The sequence below is a fragment of the Pinus tabuliformis genome, chromosome J (genome assembly GCF_031772625.1).
Source record: "Pinus tabuliformis cultivar Carrire ecotype Pingquan chromosome J, CPIR1, whole genome shotgun sequence".
Taxonomy (NCBI): Eukaryota; Viridiplantae; Streptophyta; class Pinopsida; order Pinales; family Pinaceae; genus Pinus; species Pinus tabuliformis.
In genome coordinates this window covers 400,206,563-400,228,401 of record NC_142295.1, presented here as the reverse complement: position 1 = coordinate 400,228,401, position 21,839 = coordinate 400,206,563, and the positions used below count along the sequence as shown (strand labels likewise).

The window sequence follows — 21,839 nt, the reverse complement described above, 5'->3', positions numbered from 1 at the left end:
TTGTCAGGTCAAGCATCCAATCGATTTGACTCCCAGAGCACCGCTACCCATTGGGCTGATATATCGCTGCTCCATTCTAGAAAACGAAGATATCAAGCAACAAATCCAGGATTTGCTACAAAAGGGGCACATTCGACCAAGTTCCTCACCTTGTGGGAACCCGAATGTACTTGTATAGAAGAAGGATGAGACTTGGAGGCTTTGCATTGATTATCGGGCGCTAAACAAAATCAATGATCCAGGTGGATATTGGTGGCCACTCGCCTATTCCACTTGCACCCCCACCATTGTTTCTTTCAGTTTTTCAGTTTCCTTAATTGTAGCATAGATTACTATTTTTGGCAGTTTTTCGGTTCCTGAACTTCCGGAGCCGTTTTGAGGCCCTAAATGACATTTTTTTTGGAAAGTTGCTGGCGGCTAATATGAGTTTTTCACTTGATATTTCCTATCATTACTTTTAGTGCTCCGATAGATCTTTCTAACGAGGTAGCATGTGCGTCAAATGGAGATCGTATGCCAAAGTTACGACCACGGGAAGTTGATGTACCAATTTACCCCAACGGGGCCCATAGTTTGGTGTTTCATCTCCTAGGGTTAGGTTTTTAAATGTTTGGGGTTTTCCACTGTTTCTCAATATTAAATGGGCCCTGAAGCCTCTTTGTAACACAATTCAGAGGCATGTAGCCACCACATCTCTTCTCAGAGATAAGCTACCATTGCCTGAGCTAGTCTTATTTCCATTTTGTTTGTAAGCATATTTTAGTATCTGATATTAATGAATGAAGTGTTATTTTTGTTGCATCTCCATATTTATGGTTTTATCTGTAATTTGTTGCGTTCCTGTTTAAATTCGGATCAAGGTGGGTTAATGCCGTTATTGTAAATAATTTACCTGGGAGGGAAGCTCCTAACCCCAAAGTGTTGCAGAGAATTGATTTCAGCACCGCCTTCTAGCATCGCCTTTAAGCACAACACAAACGATACCCTCGCTCTTTTTTGTTTTGTTGAAATGATTTTTAAACCCTTCTAAAGTATCATCCATTAAGATATTGATATTAAAATAGTGAATACATAAATATATGTGTAATAAAGGATAAATGTAATTAGTTGGAGTTGGTGTAATTGCTCCAACCATCTTTCTGTTATATAAATACTTATGAAGAATGAACAATAAAGTTGTTGATTAACTTTTCCACAATTATCTTTTCTCTCTTGAGTTTTGAGTTAGGTGTGTGTTATGTTCATGCTCCAATGTAGCCCCTCTTGAATGCTCATGTTCTAGAAGATTGCAACGAACCCTACGCAATGCATATTGTTACCTCTATACCAATGATCTTTGAACTACTATAGATCCTTTTTAACTCCATATCTATTATGCATAAAAAATGATCGAATCTTTGATGTTTAAACCTTGCCTCAAGTCTTAGAAAAAAAGAATCACCTTGAAGTTAGGATCGATCTATCTCTACACCACATGTCAACTCCATGTGAAGCATTGAAAGACCTACACATCTTCCTCTACTTGGGTAGCTCCTCATTTAAAAATTTTAACCATAAAAAATATTTTACTTTCAATTGCTATATATATATATATATATATATATATATATATGATTTGAGGTGGACATCAAAGCTTATTGAAATACCATTTTGTTATTGAATTACATTTTGCTCCTCATTTAAAATTTTTAACCATAAGAAATATTTTACTTTCAATTGCTATATATATATATATATATATATATATATGATTTGAGGTGGACATCAAAGAGTATTAAAATACTTTTTTTTTATTGAAATACTTTTTGCTATTATATTTTTTTAAATGACACATATTAACATTGAAGGAATTAATCCCTGCTTCATTTTGGAATGCAAAAAACATGTGTTCACAAAATAAGAAATAGTGTACTTTCAATTACTTTATATAAATATAGATATGTAAAATTGATATAAAACTATTTTATTTTAAGTGGAAGGAACTATATATCTTCCTCTTATTGGATTATACAAAACGCCTCTCAACATAATAACATATTATGTTACATGGTGATATATATGTTTCAAGGAAATTAATAATTTGTGATTGGATTTCATAGTCTAAATATTAGATATTTTGGTTCTTTTAGGGGCATATTTTCTAATTAATTTTACATACATAATAACATATTATGTTAAATGGTGATATATATGTTTTAAGGAAATTAATAATCTGTGAGTGGATTTCATAATCTAACTATTAGATATTTAGTCTATCTATTAGATATTTTGGTTCTTTTAGGGGCATATTTTCTAATTAATTTTACATAAAATCTAATCATAGGTTTATTGAAACTATAGTTTTAAGCTATATAATTTATACAATCCAAATACCCAAAAATAAAAAAATTTGGTTCTTTTAGGGGCATATTTTCTAATTAATTTACATAAAATCTAATCGTAGGTTTATTGAAATTATAGTTTTAAGTTATATAATTTATACAATCCAAATACCCAAAAATAAAAATTCATACATTCAAAAATGCATTTTAAATAACCAACCATCACAATTATATCACCAAATTTTGATAAAACACTAAAATATCAAATAATTTAATTATACATAATATAATAATAATAATAATAATAATAATAATAAATAAATCTTTATAGATATTTCCATTTTTCTTATTAATAATAAAATAAATTTAAAAATATTTTTCTCATAAATAACATTTTACATTTACCCTATTCTTTTCAATGGTCTATTTTTCAATACCACAACCCCTTGTTTTCTTCATCATAAATAGAAAAAAAAATACAAATTTATTTATGGTCAACACAAGGTACTAGTACTTATGATTATGTGGATTATGAGTAGGGATATTGTCGAGACAAGGTACTAGCACTTATGTTTATGTGGATTATGAGTGGGGATTTTCTTTGCCCTTTTCTCATTATCTTATCTTATATATAAATAGATTCTCATTAACTTTTATTTTTTACTTTTTACATTTTAAGAGTAAAAAAACTTAATAGAGTTGATAAATTAAAAATAAAAAATAAAAATCTTTTAAATTTAAAAGTGGGAAGAATATACATAAGCTGACTAATGGTGCCTTGTCTTTTATGATTACTGATAAAAAAATTCTTAAAACTTAATAGAGTTGATAAATTAAAAAAAAAAAAAAATCTTTTAAATTTAAAAGTTGGAAGAATATACATAAGCTTACTAATGGTGCCTTGTCTTTTAAGATTACTGATAAAAATTCTTAAAACTTAATAGAGTTGATAAATTAAAAAAAATAAAAAATCTTTTAAATTTAAAAGCTGGAAGAATATACATAAGCTGACTAATGGTGCCTTCTCTTTTAAGATTACTGATAAAAAAATTCTTAAACTAAGACTTAATTAACATGAAACTTGGATAAGGGAGCCAAAAGAGAAGTGTCCATTCCTTCATCATTGTCCTGGCTTCACGTGTTTATAGGTGTTAGCATAGTTGATTACGACGTATTACCGACTCTTTTAATGCACCGCCCTATATTGTTATCATATCTTATTCTCATCTTTCAATTCACTTTAAATTTAACAACTATTGTCAACTTGCTTATGGCCTGCCTTTTCCATGTTTTGTTTCCTCGAATTCTCATCTTTCAACGCACTCAAAATATATTAATATCAACTTGCAAAGTTCTCATGGCCTTTCATTTTCTGTCCACGTCATTGGGATCACAACTAGTACAAGTACCCTAGTTTTTCTATTAGAATTATTGCCCACACTTATAAAATGTGCATTCACATGATACACTGTGGAGGGCCACACATAGTGTTAATCATTAAAAATGGGTCCATTCTAGCTTTGGTTGGTGTGTTCATTCTTAAAATTTTGGACATCTAAAAAAATTATTAAACAAATTGAATTTCCAGTGTAGGATGTGAACATTTGACCATCAATTGACAAGACTGAACCATAAACTATAGTATTAGTTGTGAGTTGTTTATTTATTTTTCTTGTGGGGTGGGGATTTCAGTGTTGTCCTATATTTAATATATATTTACCAGAAATGAAACCCTTATTCCCTTTTAGGGTATTGTGCTAGTGAACCCTTATTCCCTTTTAGGGTATTGTGCTAGTGAACCCTTATGTCCTTTTAGTATTATGTGGATAAGTGCAGACATATGCTAAATGTCATGTGTATAGGACAAAATATAGAATATACACCAAGTAAATATGTAAATAAATACATGTTTATTGAATATTTTGAAACCTTAAAACATCAACACATGGGATTTAATAATTTGAATTAACCATTTAAATATGTAGTTCTTTGTATAAACCTAGGTAACTAAAATAAAATAATGCGACCGTAAAAAATCTATGCATGCTATTATGTGGTAATTTCAAACGTTCATGCCATGCTGTTATACTAATTTGATAAGTGCGTCGATACTACAAAATATAGAATATATACTATAAATTAAGTTTACAAGAATTCCATACGTATAGTAAAGTTAATTTGGAAAATATTATAAAATGTGTGGAATTGGGTAAGTGTATCGATAATATAATATATATAACTAATAGAAATACTATATATTTTAGTTAATTAATATTACTAAAAGTTATTATTCATTATTTATTAATGAATTTCAGAAATTTGATAAATCATTTCATATAAACAAAGTTTGATCACTTATTATTAACAATTTCCCTTAATTATATATAAATGAAATTCGGTCACTTAACTTATTTTATGATATTAATGATGAGGGCACTATTTTATGATATTAATAATTGAGGTTTTAATAGATTTTTATGATATTAATAATTGAGGCTTTAATAGATTTTTGGAATTTTTTTGAATGGACAATGATATTAAGTTTTAGAATTTAAATAAATGGTAATTGTGAATTATTTGTGAATTGTTTATTGATTTTTCATCCGGTGGGGATTTCACATGTTTATATATTTTATATCTATGTACATTCATGTGCAAATGATTAAGGGTTATGTGTATAAATAATTTGTCTAAATATTATATATGTATATATTTGTTTGTTTGAAATTTGATTAATTTTTTTAGGGTAAATATTAATTTTTGTATTTTAAAATTATATTTTGATTATATAAATTTAATATTGTAAAAAAATTATTAGAATACTTGAATTATAGAAAGTTTACAACTCAAATATGTGATTCCAGATTGGTTTTTAAGTAAATTGAACCAGAAGATATCTCAAAAAACTTTCCAAAATATATAAAGCATAGACTACCACTGCTAGAAGAACAAACATCCATGTCATAGGTGTATAGTATAAAATATAGAGTATACAGTAAGTAGATATGTAAATAAATATAATGTCTAGATTTGATTCTCTATATTATTTTAAGAATGAACCACATTAAATAATTCAAAACATATCAGAAAAAACTCTAATATAATTAGAACCAAAAAAGTTATCAATATTTAAAAAAAAAACATTTTAGAAAAAAATCTCTCATTATTGCCGAATTTTTTTTATCAATATTCAAAATAAAAATACATATTCATTTAATATTTCGAAACCTTAAAGAATCCGCGCATAAGATTTAATAATTTGAACTAACCATTTAAATAATCCTACGTAACTAAAATAAAAATAATGGAAAATCTATACATGCTATTATGTGGACAAGTACAAAGTCCCATGCCATGCTGTTATGTGGATTAGTGCGATACCACAAAATATTATATACACAATAAATTAAGTTTTACAACAGAAGAATTCCATACGGAAAGTAAAGTTAATTTGGAAAAAAATCTAAAATGCGTGGAATTCGGTAAGTGTCTCGATAATATAGCATATATAATTTATAGAAATAAAATATAAATTTGTTATTTTTTAAATAACATAAATAAAATGTATTTTTGTTATTTTAAAAAAAATTGACATTAGTTAGAAGTATTAGTTTAATAATATTCATTAATAAATTTCAAAAATATTAGATAAAATTATTAGTTTAATAATATTCATTAGTAAATTTCAGAAATATTAAATAAAATTATTAGTTTAATAATATTCATTAATAAATTTCAAAAATACGATGTATAATTAAATTATTATATATAAATTAAGTTTGATTATTTATTATTAATTATGTAGGTTAATTATATAAATGAAATTTGCCAAGTTTCATTAGAACAACTAGTTGAGGATGGACCTCTTTAGTAAGGTGATCCTAGATCAAATTTCACGGGAGTGGTAGTGCCTTATGCTATGGGGAGGGGACATGGTAAAAATCTAGTAAGTAAAGGGCTAGTGGGGTGGTTGTGCCTTGTGCTATGGAGAGGACATGCTAAAAATCAAGTGAGTAAAAGGCTAGTGTAGTGTGGCCCACTGTGCAATCCCCTTGGCAAATGATGTTAAGTTAAAATTTTTGTTATTTAAATTAGATTTTTTAATTTATAGATTTAATTTTTTCTAATATTTTATTATGTTTAGGTGATGTAATTTTAATAAATTTTTTATTAAATTTCAAATTAAAAAAAAAATATGATTAAAACATTTATAATTGAATATTTTTGATTTAAATGGTGTTCTTTTATAAATCTATTTGGATGTAAGGAGAGAGTGGTGTGGCCCACGGCATGTGCAGTCCCCTTGTCGAATGATGTTAAATTATATTATTTTTAATTAATTTTTTTTGTTATTTAAATTTTATCTATATATATATATATATTTATTTATGAGAGATTCTTCAACATAAATCACATAGAATATCATTTGTCGATGCGTTTCGAAACAACTAGTGTGGTTCATCGTCAAGACTAGTTGGTCCGAAACGCGTCGACAAATGATATTCTATGTGATTTACGTTGAAGAATTCTCATAAATTGATATGGATCACAGAAGCCTCAATTCGACAATTAAATTATATTTTTGAATTTATAGATTTAATGTTTTCTAATATTTTATTATTTTTAGGTGACGTAATTTTAATATTTTTTATTAAATTTCAAATTAAAAAACTATGATTAAAACGTTTATAGTTGAAGATTTTTGACTTAAAAAGTGGTTTTTTTTTTTTAAATTCATTTGGATGTAAAGAGACAGGTTAAATCCTCCTTATAAAATTTGATGTCTGAATAGTACCCAAAGCTCATAGATTACCAACCAACAAAATTGACTTAAAAAGTGTGTGAAGATTTTTGACTTAAAAAATGGGGTTTTTTTTTTTAAATTTATTTAGATGTAAGGAGACAGGTTAAATCCTCCCTATAAAATTTGATGTTTGAATAGTACCCAAAGCTCATAGATTACTGACCAACAAAATTTGCGAAAATCCTCCTTATAAAATTTGATGTTTGAATAGCGTTGATATTTAAAAACCTTTATAAATAGTGAAAGTGTTCTTTTTATGGAATAATTTATAAATAGTGAAAGTGTTCATTTTATGGAATAATAGTAGTTATTTCCTGTAATGTGGTTTTTAATTTTTTTTCAACTAACTTGAGATTAAATTGGAGCCAGCCCTAATGCTGATAGAAAAATGATCTGTCCACTACTAATATAATATAGTATTGTGAATTTAAATACCCCTTAAAATATGATCTATTCCTCACACCTTGGTTATAAAATTTGATATATGAATAAAGATAAACCCTACCCAAAGCTCATAGATTACCGACCTACAAAATTTGCGAAAATCCTCCTTATAAAATTTGATGTTTGATGTTTGAATAGTACTGATCGTGTTGTGCTCATTAATTGACCGGTGTGTGTTTTTCAATGTTTGAACAGTTGGCTTTGTGGACCTTTCAACTTCTTGTTATCCGTCGGACTCAATAGGACACTATACCATGCCCTTCGACGTGGACTGCATTCGTGTTGGAGGAGCCCACTTATCCTGTTCACAATGAATGCGTCGTTTAACATAAAGAAAAAAATTTACAAGAAAATCATCAAATCCGCCCTTCCGACGCTAGTTTACAACTTTGCAAACTGTCAAATGCATTGAAAAATCATGGCGCTTTAAATTTGAGAGTACGGGAGACGAAAAGTGAGCAGGATGGAATGTCACGAAATCGGTCTTTCTGAGACTTGGTCCGTCGGCAAGGGAGGAAGTATCTCCGGATCCCATCTTTCACGATTTTTTATTTAATTAAATAAAGAGACGAAGCACAGTTGGATTTGATGTGACAGTTGTGGGCTGCCGTGCACAGTCATTGTCCGTGGAAGAAGGGATGGGGGGTGTGTTATGTGCTCTCTGATGTGAGAGCCAGAGTCCACTTTAAGCATTATTGTATTGCAATTTGCACCCACCGCCTTCCTTGAATGATGAACAGCTTTTGCTGCAGCTGGTTTAATTAGAATTCTCTCAGAAACGGGCCTGATTCAATTTGTTCACGTGAATCTCACGCTTTCGCTGTTAAATCCGCCCCTCGACTTTAACTACGTTGATGAGGACGCTGCACAGTATGCTGGGCGAGCCAATGAGAGGGCGGCACGTTTCAGAGACTGTGACTGTTCCCTTTAGCTTTCCCTACACGCGTCCGGCGCGTTGGAGAGGAATGGGGAGGTGTGTTTGTCATAATGCAATAATTCATGGCACCACTCTGGAAAAATGCGGAGTAGGATAGGCGTCGGGCTAAATGGCGTCATCTAGAAGAGCCGCCTAGCTGTCACTCCGATTTCGTTCCAACGCCCCTCTCATGTCGATATTCCATACGCCCCACTATTTAAAGTGGTTCGCAATACCATTCTCAACACACAGTGAGCGAGTGGAACTTTTGGAGTGAAAAAAGATCAGGCGGTTTTTTTGGTCTATCAGAAAAAACCCAGCAGCACTAGGGTTTTTAGGGTTTCTCTGTTCTTGGAAATGGGAGGGTTTAAGTTTATAGTATGCCTGCTTCTTCTTATTGATCTGTGTTCTTCTGTATTGGTTGAACAGCCGCCCCTTGTTTTAACTTATCACAATGGTCCCCTGCTCACCACTAGTGCTACTGTGGATGTTAATGTTATTTGGTACGGCAGATTCAGCCCTGCTCAGCGTTCCATTGTGGCGGATTTTGTGCAGTCCTTGGAAGCCAGCAAGACCCTAGAGCCCTCTGTGTACAGCTGGTGGAAAACCACTGAGACATACCGTGGTCGGTCCCATAAGGCCATAGCCATGACAAATACAAGGCTGGGAAAGCAGAAGTTGGATGCTGGTTATTCCCTTGGCAAATCTCTGAAGCGGAGCCAAATTATAGCTCTGGTGGAAGGGGCAATTGCTTCCAGAACTCTGCCGGAGAATGGGAATGCTGTTTATTTGGTACTCACGTCTGATGATGTGACTGTAGAGGGCTTCTGTATGAGTTGTGGATATCATGCTACTGCCTTGCCGAGGAAGAATGTTCATCTGCCCTATGCCTGGGTAGGGAATTCTGAAACTCAATGTCCCGGGCAATGCGCATGGCCCTTTCATCAGCCCATCTATGGCCCTCAGACTCCTCCCCTGGTGGCACCAAATGGTGATATAGGTATTGATGGGATGATCATTAACATTGCTACCGTTCTTGCAGGAGCAGTCACCAATCCCTTCAACACCGGCTACTTCCAAGGGGATGCAGGCGCGCCACTGGAGGCCGTGTCAGCATGCCCGGGTATGTATGGAAAGGGGTCATATCCAGGGTACCCTGGTAATCTTCTGGTTGACAAAATTACAGGGGCGAGCTACAATGGGAATGGGGTAAATGGGCGCAAGTTCCTGCTTCCCGCCATATGGGATCCTGCTACGCGTTCGTGCAAGACATTAGTGTAGATAAACTTGAATCTGCATCTGTAAATAATGTTTTCCGCAGATGCAAGTTTAGGTAATTTGGCATTCAGGGAAACACGACACTCGGCAGGTTGAATATAGAATATAAATTTTCTTGCGGTACTGCGCAGGAGCCATAGTGATGCAATGTACATATAATGCTTCTATTCAATGTATACTTAGCGCGCCTATAAATTTCTTCTCTGCCTTTGGTGATTTTTTGAAAATCTTTCCAGGAATTTTAAGAATGCCGCCTACAGCTTCAATATACTAGTTTGGTGATTTTTTGAAAATCTTTCCAGGAATTTTAAGGATGCCGCCTACAGCTTCAATATACTAGTTTAGTTGCTGCGTGTGGTGCTCCTATACGAATCTTTTTCCCTCTGGGTGATTTTGGTATTTTTTTTTTACCAGTGAAACCGAAGCCATATACGAGAGCCCAGAATATCCTCTGCGTTAATAGTATATACCCTGGTAGTAAACACAGTGGATGACAGTGCACGCTTTTCAAAGTATTTTGATTTAAAGCCTTTCAAAATGAAGGATTATAAAGGGAATAAAAGAAAAATCGTGGGATTTTAAATTGAAAGTCTGCAAATAATGATGCTGTCCTGAAGAGGATATACTTTATTTACCCATATTTTTCCCTATGATAGATGTGCAGTGGACTTCTCACATGGATTTCTGCTTGGTCAAAGAATGGGGAGATGTGTCATGGATCCTCCGCTCTCGACTGTAGAGTAAATTATGTCTGAACATGCAATTAGTTGCCTGTCATATTTTGTAATGAGTGATTTAGGCCGAGTTAACGAGTTAACAAATCTAATTTATGATCTAGACTGTTTAATTTAGATAATTTAATGAGTGATATAGACTGTTTTAAGTTGAGACAATTTACTGAGTGATTTAGACACAGGTCAATTTAATGAGTGATTTAGACCGAGGTCAAGGTAGAAAATCTGCTTATAACTATTCAGTGATTTAGATAACTTATACAGTGATTTAGATAAATATAGTTAGAGTTCTATTGAGTGATTTAGACAATCTGGACAATTTGCCTAATAATGGACAATCTGGACAATTTGCCTAATAGTGGACAATCTGCCTAATAATTGATTTAAAGATAAGTTAGAAAGATAAAGTTTTAAGAGTTTTATTGAGTGATTTAGACAATCTGCCTAATAACTGATTTAGATAAAGATAAGTTACAAAGATAGAGGTAAATTAGAGTTATATTGAGATTTAGACAATCTATTTAGGTAGACAATCTATTTAGTTAGGGAATTTATGGACAATCTGCGTAATAACTGATTTAGATATAGATAAAGATAAGTTAGAAAGATAAGGGGAATTTATGGAGTGATTTAGACAGAAGCCAAGTTGGACACTTCGCCTAGTTGCAGCACTGGCTTGGTTTTTTATTTTAGGTTGAAAATTTATTTTATTGTTATAATTTTTATTTTATTTTATTTTAATTTTAATTTAATTTATTTTATTTTAATTTTTTATTTTACTATTATCCATTTAAACTAAAAATAAGTTGTTTGTTTTGTTATAATTTTTTTATTATTATCTAAATTATATTTATAAACTATTTTGTTGTAATTATTAATTTTATTGTTATTTAAATTATTTTTATAGACAAAAAAATAAAATACAAAATGAGATTTTTTGTTATAATTTTTTTTATTATTATCTAAATTATATTTATAAACACAAAATGAGATATTTATTTTGTTGTAATTATTAATTTTATTGTTATTTAAATTATTTTTATAGACACAAAAAATATAAAATACAAAATGAGATTTTTATTTTGTTGTAATTATTAATTTTATTGTTATTTAAATTATTTGTATAGACACAAAAAAATAAAGAAAAAGATCAGTAGTAGAAATAATTAAACATTATTAGTTTTTTTTTATAAACATTTTTTTAATCTTACAAAGTTAAGACTAATCAGCTATTGTTCTTTTTTCTTTAAAAATAACTGCCTTAAAACCTACCACTTAGATGTAATAAAAAAGTTTCCTATTGTGCTAACTACGTTGAAGCCTAATTCTCAGTGGTGATAAAAAATTTAGACAACAATTGTTGTTTTTATTTTACATATAACAACAAGAAAAAAATTCTGATTTAATACTCGTGCATTTACAAAAAACTTAAAAGAAATCATCGTTATCAAAATTTGATTTAATACTCGTGCATTTACATAAAACTTAAAAGAAATCATCATTATCAAAAAAATTTCCACTTAACGGGGAAAATAAATTTGAAATTCCATATTAGAGGAGATATAGGGTTACATTATCAAGTTCGGCAAGTGGAGATGTACAATTCAATACGGAGGGATGCATCACACGCCTGATGCAGGGTTGAAATTTGATGGGTGAAGCAGGGTTGGAATTTCACGGGCACCCTCACCTGTTATCAAACCGCCTTTGAATACTTAAAAACCGGAGTTGGAATTTGTCGATTTCAATACTGACGACAACACTCCAACCTGTTATCAAACAGCCTTGAACTCCTTAAAAACCATTTAAATATTTCATTTTAAATGTTACGAAGATTGATGTTACGAAAGTAAAGGTAAACGGTGCATTTTACTAGAACATACCGTAACAAAATTAACCAAGACACATTTTACAACAAAATTTACTCTGCAATTTTTATCCGGAGTAACAACATATTAAATGTTTGCAATAGTCTAATGAGATGAATTTAGGGTTAATGGATTTTAATTGAAATTTAATGGAAAATCAGAAAATTGTATTTAAAGTTGTTGAGTTTATGCAATGTTAATTATTCAAATCTTAAGTTTTGTTGATGTTTTTTGTTTAACACATGAAAATTTGTATTAATATTTTAATGAAATCTTATGTTTTGTTGATATTTTATGTAAATATGAGAATTTGTATTAATATTTTAAGTTGTTGAGTTTGTATAATTTTAATGGTTTATAAGTGTTTTTTAATAAAAATTTTGTTGAGTTTGTATGATTTTAATGGTTTACAAGTGTGTTTTTTCATGAAAATCTGGAGGAATAATTTTTTTTCTGGAAAATAGGGAGTGACAGAATTTTTTTGTCATGAATTTAAAAATAAAAGAGCTAAATCCCATATTCTACCCCAAAAACAGAAGAGGGGGTAAATATCTAATCCTTCACCTTTTAAAGCTTGCACTTACTGCTTCTTGAGAAAATGAGTAGATTTTTACAAACTGCCTTGTTGAAGAGATGCAAATCCAAAACATTTCTAAGATTTGAAAGAAATTGACCAGCTCCTAGATCCATGGGAAGCCAAAGAATTCCAGCCACCAAATTTTGTGGTTTTCTTTTGGTTCAGTGTTTCCTACTTGTTAAAAGGGGGAAAACACAAATTATTTTTCAGCGCATTTGAATACGAAGGAAAAGAAGAGGGGAGTTTGATCTCCTCATCATCTGTTGCTCCAACTTCTTTTTCTTTCCTATAAGAGGGATTTTGTTAATACCCTTGGACAAAGACTTTTCAATGGATGAATTAACATTCGTTGGAGACACTTTATCTAGTGTTGACTTATCAACTTGGCCTCATCACCCATAACTTCCACCTTCGGGGACTTCAAAACATCATCACAAGAGGGAGGGATGCTAATGAGATTAAGGGTTGTTAGCATACAAAATCCTAGTCCAATGCTTCTTGTGTTTCTTTGTAATTGGTTTGAATGCTTCTTGCTCATCATCGCTAGGAGAAGATGACAAAGGATTAGAATAAAGCTAAGAAGTTGGAGCCTTAGGACGATGTTTTGTAAAGTTCCCATACTTGTGATAAAAACTACGTTTAAAGGGAACTTGTTCATAATCTAGGGCTTGAAGATGAGACCAACCATTCAAATTAAGTTGAATCCCCTTGGGAAGGCCTTTTGAAAAATCCATTTCAATGTAAATTCTGGCAAAAAGGAAGTTATTCACCTTGTCCATATCACTAGAAATAAATCAGCGCAATTTATCTTTTATAGCCTTGAAAATACTTTCACACCAACAAAGAAGGGGAATATATGGTAATTTGATTCGCACTAGTGCAAAAGAAATTTCCATCATGGGATTGAATACAAAGACCAATGGGTGAGAAACATTCTTTTGGTGGTGAGAAACATTCTTTTGGTGCCATGAAATAGATATGATCTCTATCCTCTTTGTTTTCAAAAAGAAAAACATAATAATCATTTCCACAATAGAAAATACCAATGGGTTCATAATTTACCCAATTAACAAAGGTCCATTTTAAACTAGAATGATAGCTAGGCCAATGGCTAGTGGACTTGCCAATCAACCCTATTTCCTTCAATGTTGTCACATTCTTCTTCGTAGAGAAGGAAAACCCCAAATTAAGAGAGAAAATTCACTTCGATTTTTTGAACAATTTTTCTTGGAGACCCATTGAACAAGCAAATGATCTCAACCACTCGATAACTAGAGAAACACCACCAAATTATAGTTCAACGACAGGAAAAACCCTAATGAGCTATGAACGCATGGAACATAAAAAGAACATATGTGATGATAGCAAACTGAGCCGACTAAAAACCAAGACAAAATCTAAGTAACGACAAAAACTTTAGATCTATCATGAATGCCAAAAAAATTGTGCTCAACCATAGATGAGGCCTCAGATCTATATGATCACAACACGACGGGTAGTGACAATGACAGTTATGAAACTCTATCCACTATCTCCCAATATATCTGTAATTTCATTCTCAACCAAAAATCACTAGTGAACGGTTCAAAAGTTTTTTTAGGACACTAATCTATTGAGCATTTTTTTTTTTATCTTGTGATTGGGATAGTCACTATTTGAACTTTTGTTAGTGTTCTAGGGATTTTCTATGGCATAGAACCCATTTACACTTGCAATTTTTATGAAACAAGTATTAAATCGATTTCTACACTTAAAAATACAATTTGTGACATGAGTTAAAAAATATCCTATTAAATTATACCATATTTATATAATAAAATAATGTTTTATTTTTTACAACAATAATTTTATTGTGCCTAGAGATGTTCTCCAACTAAATATGGAAGAGATTTTGTAAGGTTATGTTATGTAAACATTTTAACTTGGTCAAATTACAAATTAAAAAATCAATAAAATATAAATATAAAATTAATAATTATAATTATTAGGTAAAACATTTTGACTAGGTCAAATTTCTTTTCAAGCTAAAAGAGATTTTCATCTCAAGAGATTTGATCATTCTCGACCTTTGGTAAATCTAGAGTTAAGATGGATCTAAATTGATTTTAAGATCCTATACACTAAATTGGTATATGTCATATGACCCATCACTAAAAAAACACTATTCAGGTGACTCAAATGCTAAAAATAAAAATAGAAAATACTTTAAGGTCCTCCAATAAACATTTAGGTATTTCATAAACCATTGGATTGTAGTTTCGTGGACTTAGATCAACTTTTAATTATCACTTAATATGTGCAGTCTACTTCTCCTTTGCACATCTATGCACATACCCTTGGGTGCTTACATGTTTATTTTGTTTTAGGTAATGTCGATCTTCCTTTCTCCTAGTCTTCAATGTATGATTGTGATTTCGAGAACCAAAGCGTATTTATATATTAAAGTTCTTTTAATTAATAGGCATTTCATGAACAAACGAACTAAGAAACTTGGGTTAATTTTTCGAATAGATATTTGGAAATCTCTCGATTAGTTTATTGTCCCTGTTTCATTAATTCTTTTTGTGGTTGTGATTAACACCTGGCCACAGATCTACCCTTAATTTTCCGACTGCTTGATTCGATGGCTCACAATCCAGCGTGGTGGTTAAGGGTAATTGACCCACTCATCATCGAGCTACGCGTTTAGTGATTCTACTGTTGTTGCGGAGTGTTTCCAGGTTTTGTAGCAAGGACGATCACCATTAGGGTTTCACACTGCCTTCCTAGCCCACAAATACAGGTATGCTTCGAGAGTCAAGCACGCCACTACTTTTTTGTTTCATTTCCTCTACAGTTTGGGACAAATTCAGTACTCCCTTGCAGGTACCAGTGAAATTTCACTTGTCTTCCAGCTAGTTAGGGTAAATGAGTGACGACCATTGCACATGTACAAAACCTTTTTTGCTTAAGTTTCCCTTTATTTTTTGTTTGTTTTTGGAAGAACAAAGGTTCATTTAATCTTGCTTGCAGGGATGTTTTCACCAGGGTGTCGACGAAGAGCTTGCTTAGGTTCTTTAAAAGGTATTCTCCTACACCAATCCTTCCATTGTTTAGCTTATTTTCTTAATTGAAGTAAGGGTGTATTTAAGACAAGTTTCTTTCTATTTTTTCCTTTCGTTTTACATAGGTTGGGATACTCTATCCTCACTGCTCATCAAGGTTTATTTTCCATACAGCGATGGTTCCACTGATTTTGGGTTCACATTTTCTCCAGGTTCTATTAAACCCTATCGTTCGATGTGCAATTTTCTGGCCTTGAATCTAGGAAATAGTTAAGTACAACTTGGTTTAGTATAGAGTTAGGTAAAGTTTTTTTCTTTACCGTTATACATTTTGTAACTTACAATCCGACGATCACGATATGTAGTGATCCGACGGTTCATTCTCTCCTCGGTATTACCGACACTTGATCCGTGGCTTGACACTCGATTGATCCATGATTTCTATTTAAAGCACATGGAGGGTCATTTGTAGGGTAATCTGTGCATGAGAGAAACATATGTAAATTTTCATTCTTTTATTAATAAATTGCCTGAAGTGGCCGCGTTGGCTCAGGCCGTGGACTGTTTCTCTCTTTGAGGGTTTTAACCACGTCAAAAATACTGGTGTATTGATCTGCGATCTGGTTGTGAGCGGTGTCCTTTGGTGTTCTGTCTGAGGAACTTACCCTGTAAATTTCCGACACATAGGAAATAGTTAAGTACAACTTGGTCTAGTATAGAGTTAGGTAAAGTGTGTTTCTTTACCGTTGTACATTTTGTAACTTACAATCTGACGGTCACGATATGTAGTGATCCGACGGTTCATTCTCTCCTCGGTATTACCGACACTTGATCCGTGGTTTGACACCCGATTGGTCCATGATTTCTATTTAAAGCGCATGGAGGGTCATTTGTAGGGTAATCCGTGCATGAGAGAAACATATGTAAATTTTCATTCTTTTATTAATAAATTGCCTGAAGTGGCCGTGTTGGCTCAGGCCGTGGATTGTTTCTCTCTTTGAGGGTTTTAACCACGTCAAAAACACTGGTGTATTGATCTGCGATTTGGTTGTGAGCGGTGTCCTTTGGTGTTCTGTTTGAGGAACTTACCCTGTAAATCCCTACATGGTATCAGAGCTATTTGAGGGCCGCGTCCATTGGTGATCCAAATCTGAAGCCGGTAGAACTGCATCCGACTGCTGTTTCCTAGATCTGTTAATTCTGACTGCTTTCGGGCCGAGAGGACTGCTCTTTTGTGTTGGGAGCATCTGTTCTAGTGAGGAACCCCTTTCGTTTCACGCGAAAAGGTTTCTGGTAGCCCTAGCCACGTCATTTTTAAGATCTGGAGGTATACAGTGTTTATTTGCAGTTTACTGTTATTTTCCCTCTGTTTATTTCGGTTTCGGTTTATTCAATTTTTTTATTATCAGATCTATACCTTTCATTTCTGCGTATGCTCTTTGCCCTGCGACTCTGTGCGATCTGGACAAATCAGAAACAGAAAGAAAGGATTGTTCTCATGCGTATGCTCTTTTCCCTGCGCCTTAGGGTGATCTCGGAAAATCAGAAACATTGAGGAAAATATTTAGTTTCCGGCCAAAGCTAACTTTGAGCCACAAGGTTCATTTTTGAAAATATTTAGTTTTTCGGCTAAAGTTAACTTCGAGCCGTAAGGTTCGTTTTCTTTGCATATCCGTGTTGGGTTTTGTGTTTTTTGTTTTGTAGGGAAAAAGAGCCTTCTCAAAGCAAGCACGCAACCCAAAGCATCAACCCCCCACTCTCTCTCTCTCTCTCAAATTTTTTGTATAGCTCAATTGGTTCAAAGCTATTCTAAGAGAGTAGAGGTTTTGGGTTCAACTCTCCATTTTGTGGGGGCGAACTTTTTCATTTCCGCACATTCCCGCACCTCGTCGGCAACTTCAACCACTGTTTTTCAAAAAGCCATAACTTCTTCATTCGGAAGCCGTTTTCAGAGCCGTTTTTTTTAAACCAGCCTAATTTTTTGAGATCTATCCATTGGAACACTTAGTTTCAGCATCTTTAGCTTTAGTTTCCGTTGAAATTGAAAGTCAATACCAAGTTACCCTTGACAACACCAACTACTTCCAATGGTTGGCCTACATTGAGGATTTACTTAGAAGTAAAGGTCTCTACAGAATAGCCTCAGGCCAAGAAAAGAAACCGAAGGATGAAGATAACACTGCTAAATGGGAAAATAGGCAAGGTCAAACACGTGGATTGATAGGGATGTCTATTCCTCCAGATCTTAGATTCCATATTGCAGAACTTGATACTCCTGATGAAGCAATGAAACAAATCAATAAAGTTTTTGGGATTAAAAATGAACTTAGAGCCCATCAACTTGAAAATGAGTTGCCTACATTGGACCCTAATAATTTTTCTTGCATTGAAGATTTCTTGTCCAAGTTCAAGACCCTTAGATATCTCTTGGAAGGTGTTAAAGTTAAGAAAGAAGATAGTAACCTTATCTATTCCATTCTTACAAAGTTGGGACCAGCCTACTCTGTGTTTGTTTCCACCTTCCATTCTACAAGAGAAGCCTTCATTTCTCAAGGAACAGACTACAAGTCCCCTACCTTTGACTCTTTTTGTGATTCTTTAATAAGGGAACAAGAAAAACTCTTACACCTTGGTCTTCTTAATCTTGGAAACTCTTCCAAGAAAGCGTTAGCCGCCCAGCAGCAACCAAATTCAAAGAATCCTAAGAAGTCATATCCTAAAAAGAATGGTCCTAAACCAAACAAGGGTCCTAAGCAATTTCAGCCCCAAAATGTAAAATCATTTCAACAAAATGATAAGACAAATAAAAACAAAGGGAAGAAGACTGATAGACATTGCAATTTTTGTAATCGAGATGGCCACTTAGAATCAAAATGCTTTAAGAAGATGGAAGCCTTGGAAGCAACAATGAAGAAGCATAACATCCATTTGGGGCAATCTTCAACTTCAACTTCATCTTCAGGAATGGCACTTTCTGCATGTGGTTGTCAAGCATCTCGGTCTAGCTATGCATTAAATGTATCTTCTTCTTCTCATTCTCATGAGTGGCTCATTGATTCTGGAGCTTCTTATCACATGGCAAAAAACAAAGCCATGTTTTCTTCTTTAAATGATTGTAACACCAAAAATATATATGTTGGTGATGATAGATCTCTTAATGTTGTAGGGACTGGAACTGTTCATCTAGACAATGGTCAGTTTAATGATGTATTATGTGTTCCAACCTTATCCTGCAACCTTCTATCTGTATATCAGATAACTCATTCAGGTGAAGGTAAAATCGTTGAATTTTCACCTTATGATGTTGTAATCAAGGACTTAAGAGATCCTAAACATATTTTCGCTACTGGAATTGCTGATGATTCTACAAGGTTGTATAAGTTTCACAACTTTGGGTCATCATATATTCCCTCAGTATTTGTTGCTCATAACGATGAAGTGAGCAAACTTTGGCATGAGCGATTTGGTCACTTAAACTATCGCTCCCTTCAGCATCTATGTAAAGAAAATATGGTGACAGGTCTTCTTATGGTATCTTGCAGAGATGGTGTTTGTTCCGGATGTGTACTCGGAAAACATCATCGGGACAGTTTTAAAAAACGTGCCTCTTGGCATGCCTCAGCCCCTTTACAGCTTGTGCATAGTGATTTATGTGGTCCACTTCCAGTTGTGTCATTCTCTGGCTGCAAGTATTTCTTAACTTTCATTGATGATTTCTCCAGAAACACTTGGGTATACTTCTTAAAACTCAAGAGTGAAGTATTTAACACTTTTTTGGCCTTCAAGGCCTTTGTTGAAAAACAATCTGGACATCAAATTCTTAAGTTAAGATCTGATAATGGCAGAGAATATGTTAAAAACACATTCATCAGCTATTGCACTGAGAATGGAATTCAAATGCAACATATTGTTCCATATACTCCACAACAAAATGGTGTCGCTGAAAGGAAGAATCGCACCTTAAAGGAAATGGCTAATTTTATGCTACAATATAAAGGACTTGGTCTTAGTTTTTGGGCAGAAGCAATTAACTGTGCAAATTACATAATAAATCGCACTCCTATTAAGGCTTTAAAGAATATCACTCCAGAAGAAGCATGGAGCTCAATCAAATCAGATGTAAGTCACTTTCGTGTTTTTGGAAGTGAAGCGTGGACCCATATTCCAGATGAAAAGCATAAAGCTTTAGAACCTAAGAGTGAAAAATGTACTTTTGTTGGATATTCTGAAGATGTCAAAGGCTATAGAATTATTCCATTTAATTCCAAAAATGTTATCATTAGAAGAGATGTAAAATTTGATGAAAATATATCGGCCTGCGAGCCTAGTCCGACGGATGTGCCACCTCTCCCTATCTCTTCTACCTTTGAAAACATTTCTTCTTCAGATGATGAAAGTGAGGATGACAAGCCTCCCCCACCATCTCAGGATCCTCCTTCAGCTCCTGAGCTTCCAAAATGGGTTCGTGCTACTCGAGATGCAGCAGGTGATCTTGTCGGTGATCCTACAGATCAGTGACGCACACGTTCTCAGTTCGAGAGAGCCTCTTCTTTACTGGCTCAAGCTCCAGTAAATTATGATCTTGACACCTTTGCAGAAGCTTCAGGCCATCCAAATTGGGAAGCAGCTATGAATGAAGAATATCATTCATTATTGGCAAATGATACATGGGATCTTGTTCCTCTACCAAAGGGACGAAAACTTGTTAGATGCAAATGGGTTTACAGAACCAAGTATGGACCAGATGGGAAAGTTGATAAACATAAAGCTCGTCTTGTTGCTAAAGGTTTTTCACAGGTTGAAGGCATTGACTACACTGAAACCTTTTCCCCTGTTGCCAAAATGAACTCTATCCGCCTTGTTCTTTCCCTTGCTACCTCTTTCAAATGGGAAGTCCATCAGATGGATGTTAAATCTGCCTTCTTACATGGGGACTTGCATGAAGAAATCTATATGGAACAACCCATTGGCTTCATACAAACAGACTCCAACCTTGTATGTCGACTTAAGAAATCCCTTTATGGTCTCAAGCAAGCTCCTCGGGCTTGGTATGCCAAAATGGATAGCTTTCTTTTAGAATCTGGCTTTTCTAGGTTTCATTCTGACAATACTGTCTACACCAAGAAAGTGGGCAACTTTCTTATCATCCTTGTTCTTTATGTTGATGATCTTATCCTTACTGGTAGTGATCCCAACCTTATAAACCATGTGAAGTCTAGCCTTAAAAGGAAATTTGAAATGACAGACTTAGGACACTTTCACTATTTTCTCAGTCTTCAAGTCTTGCAATCCAAGGAGGGTATTTCTCGTTCCCAGTCCAAGTATGCTTGTGATATTCTACGCCATTTTCACATGGAAGACTGTAAGCCAGCCCCTTCTCCCTTTTAGTCTGGAGTCAAACTTTCAGTCACTTGTACTTCTCTTGAAGTTGATGCTACCTTACACCGTCAACTTGTAGGAAAACTTTTGTATATAACCCATACTCGTCCTGACCTTTCCTTTGCTGTTGGCCTTGTTGCTCGGTTCATGCAAAACCCCCGTGAAAGTCATTGGAAAGCAGCTAAAAGAATACTTCGTTATGTTCGAGGTACAGTTTAGTTTGGGATTCATTACAGTGCCGAAGCATCTCCTCTATTGGTTGGTTTCACTGATTCCGATTGGGCTGGTGACCCTGATGATCGGAAGTCTACTGCCAGTTATGTGTTCACTCTTGGTTCAGGACCTATTACATGGGCTTGCAGGAAACAAGGTGCCATTTCTCTTTCATCAGCAGAAGCAGAGTATCGTGGTGCCGTAGAAGCTAGTAAGGAAGCCTTGTGGCTTCGTCAGACCTTGTCAGAGTTTGGCTTTGAG

The 21,839-nt window shown here is 33.6% G+C and overlaps 1 protein-coding gene across 1 annotated transcript; it reads left to right on the top strand.

Annotated features, from left to right (window-relative positions):
* The first annotated feature begins 8,686 nt into the window (after positions 1 to 8,686).
* On the top strand, positions 8,687 to 9,967 carry LOC149227471 (protein EXORDIUM-like 2). The gene has a single exon (XM_089377802.1). It carries the CDS (start codon positions 8,843 to 8,845, stop codon positions 9,764 to 9,766), a length of 924 nt encoding a protein of 307 aa, XP_089233928.1. The 5' UTR covers positions 8,687 to 8,842; the 3' UTR covers positions 9,767 to 9,967.
* Positions 9,968 to 21,839: the final 11,872 nt, after the last annotated feature.

Bases quoted from the DNA above. Each gene is read 5' to 3' on its own strand.
- LOC149227471 (XM_089377802.1), top strand. From the start codon at position 8,843: ATGGGAGGGTTTAAGTTTATAGTATGCCTGCTTCTTCTTATTGATCTG.